The sequence below is a fragment of the Mus pahari genome, chromosome 9 (assembly GCF_900095145.1).
Source record: "Mus pahari chromosome 9, PAHARI_EIJ_v1.1, whole genome shotgun sequence".
Taxonomy (NCBI): domain Eukaryota; kingdom Metazoa; phylum Chordata; class Mammalia; order Rodentia; family Muridae; genus Mus; species Mus pahari.
Window position 1 is genome coordinate 7,929,358 of NC_034598.1, and position 3,904 is coordinate 7,933,261.

The 3,904-nt window shown below is 49.9% G+C and overlaps 1 protein-coding gene across 1 annotated transcript in view; it reads right to left on the minus strand.

Annotated features, from left to right (window-relative positions):
- LOC110326726 overlaps positions 1 to 3,904 on the minus strand; it is a 197,547-nt gene that overhangs the window by 154,676 nt on the left and 38,967 nt on the right. Inside the window, exon 8 of the mRNA XM_029542536.1 lies at positions 3,510 to 3,667. Coding sequence (XP_029398396.1) covers positions 3,510 to 3,667 — 158 coding nt within the window. The remainder of the gene's footprint in view (positions 1 to 3,509; positions 3,668 to 3,904) is intronic.

Here is a 3,904-nt window from a genome sequence, read left to right on the forward strand (position 1 = left end):
CCCCCCGTGTGTGTGTGTGTGTGTGTGTGTGTGTGTGTGTGTACACGCGTGCGTGCGTGTATCTTGCCTGCGTGTATGTCTACGTCTATGCATTTGTGTTTAGTGTCCTGGAGGCCAGAAGAGGGTGTCAGATCCCCTGGGACAGGAGTTAGAAGTGGATGTGAACTGCCATGCCTCTGGCTGCTGGGGTTTGGAAGAGAAGTCGGAGCTCTTAACGGCAGAGCGTCTCTGCAGGCCTTACTGATCGAGCGTCCTTGAAATAGCCCTGGAGGGAAACCGACCCATGAAGAGGCCTTCGTCGTGACAGTACTTGACATGGACACCTCTGTGTGGCACAGGCTCTCACTCATCATGATGGCAGCACGCCTCACCTCTGCTGAGTGTCTGCGCCAAAGATCGGAAATACATTACCACGCCCACTGACCACATGGGAAACTAGAACTCTGAGTGTTAAATAAATCCTGCTCTCTGCAGCACCCCCCCAGGATACCACTGCTGAGAAGAGCTCAGAAGCTACCGCCGAACCTAAGGGCCTGGACCTGCCTCCTTCCCTTCTCACGCCTTCCAGCAGAGGCTATGTGGCCAACTTCCGACTGCCAGCTCCTTTCTTGTCCACCGTGCTCAACCACAGTGTGCTGGGACAGCTACACGATGAAAAAAGGTTATCTAACATCTCAGTATAAGCTAGTTAAAATTAAATCAATGTGAAGATTTAGTGTCTCTTGCACTAACTACATTACAAGCATTCCACAGCTCTGTGTGACACGTAAACACCAGAGCTGTGGACCCGTGGACATGGGCATCAAGGCAGGATGCTGAGACAGATGCTATTCTAGGGCTAAGCAACAAAATCTCCCCTAAGGGGCCAAACACTTAATATTTCAGTGTCTGCAAACCATGACTCTTCAAGTTTGCCACTGTGGTGTAAAAGCAGCTGCCAATAACACATAAACAGGGGAGGCTGGCCTCTGCAGATCTGGGTTTTCACAAACTTAGTGTGTGGCAGTCTTAGCCCCACCTCCCCCGGTGAAGGGACTGGGGGGTAGGATTAGGCCTTGAGAGGCCTTTGGCCTCTCCTGAGGAAGGCACACACAAGGGTAACATCTGTGAGGCGGAAAGCCTTCCCCGTGTCTCAGCCATCAAAGCAGAAGTTCTTGGTGCAGCCACTCAGTTTGTGGCATGTCGTTTCAGGAACGGGGATGGACCAAGACAGCTGGCTCCCAACAGAGCTTTATTTTGGAAGAACAGGTGGTGGGCTTCAGGCTGCAGTTGGCTGACCCTGACCTTGGACATTAAAGCACCAAAAAATAAAATAAAGGCCCAAACACACACACACACACACACACACACACACACTCACACACACACACACTCACACACACATATACTATCCATCTTGGGAACACATTCCTCACAGCATTGCTCTAAGAAAGCCAAAGCTAAGAACTCTTGCCATGAGTTTTGTAACCAGCCGGGTTTGCTGGCTAGACACAAGCTAGCCATCAGAGGTGACAGAGCCTCAGTTGAGAAAATGCCTCCCTAAGATACCTGGCTGTAGGCAAGTCTCTTGGGCATTTTCCTAACTAATGATCATTAGATCTAAAGCAGGCCCCCAAAATGCAGTGCTGCTGACAACGCCCTAATGACAGTCTGGGCTCAGCTCAGGATGACTCTGACTGGGCAGATGGGAGGAATGGACCTGCGCTCACCATTGCTTGGGAATCTTATGAAGCACATTTCAGCTTGTCCATCATCTGCCTTCTACAGCCAACTACCCTGGCAATGAAGCAACTAGTTCCTGATTAACTCAAGCAAGCAAGCCTGTGGCAGATCAAAGTTCCCACGCTAGCTTCTCCCATGCTAGCTTCTAGTCTGATCTGGCTCACATTGCCCCCCCCCCAAGCCCCGCCCCACCCCTTCCTCTGAGCTGCTACCTATAGCCTTAAAAACCTGGCAAGGCCACCAGCTTGCCATTCTCTCTGCACCCTGTCCCCAGAGACTGCATTGATGGCTTAATCCCCAGTAAACCTTTCTGTCTACTCACGGAGTGGTCTAGATCAGAAGTTTCACTGCAGCCTTGCTTACAGTGAGGGTGGGTGGTCCTGGGTTCTATAAGAAAGCAGGTTGAGCAAGGCATGAGGAGCAAGCCAGTAAGCAGCATCCCTCCATCAGCTCCTGCATCAGCTCCTGCCTCCAGGCTTCTGCTCTGTTTGAGCTCCTGCATCAGCTCCTGCCTCTAGGCTTCTGCTCTGTTTGAGTTCCTGCCTTGGCTTCCCTCAGTGGACTGTGATATGAAGTGTGAGCCAAATAAACTCTTTCCTTTCCAAGTAGCTTTTAGTCTTGGTGTTTCGTCACAGCAATAGTAGGACCATTATAACTAAGACACTGAGCTGCATAAAATCCTATCAGGAGGAGGAGGAGGAGGAGGAGGAGGAGGGAGGCAAAAGCTACACACCATTTTCCAAATGAGATCGTGCTGTGTCCATGGACTTAAGGAACGTGGGTTACAGACCAAAGGCACAGTCCTGTAAATGATGTTGGCACGAAAACAAATCCGAATGGGACTTCAGGGTCAGCACGCTATCAAGTGAGCTCCACCCCCAGCACAGGCAGGGGGGCGGCCCGGGAGGAGGGTGTGGGGGTAGGGAAACAAAGTAGCAATTTCCCATCCTGAGGTCATTCAAATCCACCCAGGTTAGATCTGTGCCTGATCAGGTCACCAAGCTGATCATTTTTATCTTGCAAGTAATTTACAACTAGGGCTAGCAAGATAGCTCACTGCTGAAACCACTGTGGTTGTTGCTGCTGCTGCTGCTGTTGTTTTTAAGTTGTACTCTGAAGTTCTGTATCCACTGCCTCATCTTTCCCTCTGAAAGTAATTTTAATCTGGCTTCTGCTACTATGAGGTTTCCTGGTGGAAGGCAGCAGGATTTACAGTGGAGGAGGCCAGACCTACGTCCAGCTGCCTCCTTCAGGCCACTGTGATCCCCAGTGGGTAGAACCTTATCGAGTATGTCAAGAATATTGCAACCAAAACACAAACAAACGAAACATACTGCAGTCCCGTCTCAGCCTCAGGGCTGTAGATGTTTGACAACTCTCCCAGGCATATCTGCCTGACCTTGGGTACATTCATATCTTCGTCAGCCCATAGCCTCCTCTTTTTTCTCTAAAATCTACAGGGGAGGAACCCAAAACGTAAAATCCCTCCGGCTTCGCTATCATCAAGTCTTGTTCTTCTCACGGAAAGGAGGCTCTTCCTAATAGGAAGATGGCTTATTACATTGTATATTATTATTCTAGAAACAAGCATGGGGGGACAGCGTTGTGTCATGCTGCACACCTAATTAAGTATGGGGCGTACAAGGTCATCCTCCACTACACAGCTGCTTTGAGGCCAGCCCATGCTATATGAGATCCGGTCTCAAATAAACAAAGGAGGAACTTTGTAGCAAATACTAAGACTTTCTTCCAGCCTCGCATATTTATAGTAAGAGTGCATTGTGTACCGAGGAAAAGAGTTCCATCTCTTTGGCTGAGTCGCTCAGCTTTTGCACATCTTCTGGGATGTGGAAATGTGAGAGGAGGCGCCTCAGCTGAGGTTTGAGGTCATCCCTGTCTGTCACGTGCTGAGGCAAGACAAACGCAGCATCTGTTCTCCCTGACCCTGAAAAATATCCAAAATCAAGAGCGAGACCCGTGAGTGGGAGGCGGGCCTTGGAGTCAGCAGACGGCCTTGGAGAGAGTTGGGAGCATGCCCTCTGCTGGTGGGGAGCCGTTTTGTTCTCCCCTGACCCTGTGCCAGGCAAACCTGTACTGTAGAGCCCTAAATTTTAAAAAATTCCCCAAAACCTGTTCCCTAGATCATTAGGAATGTGGCTAGTAAAGAGCCTTTGTTCTTTTA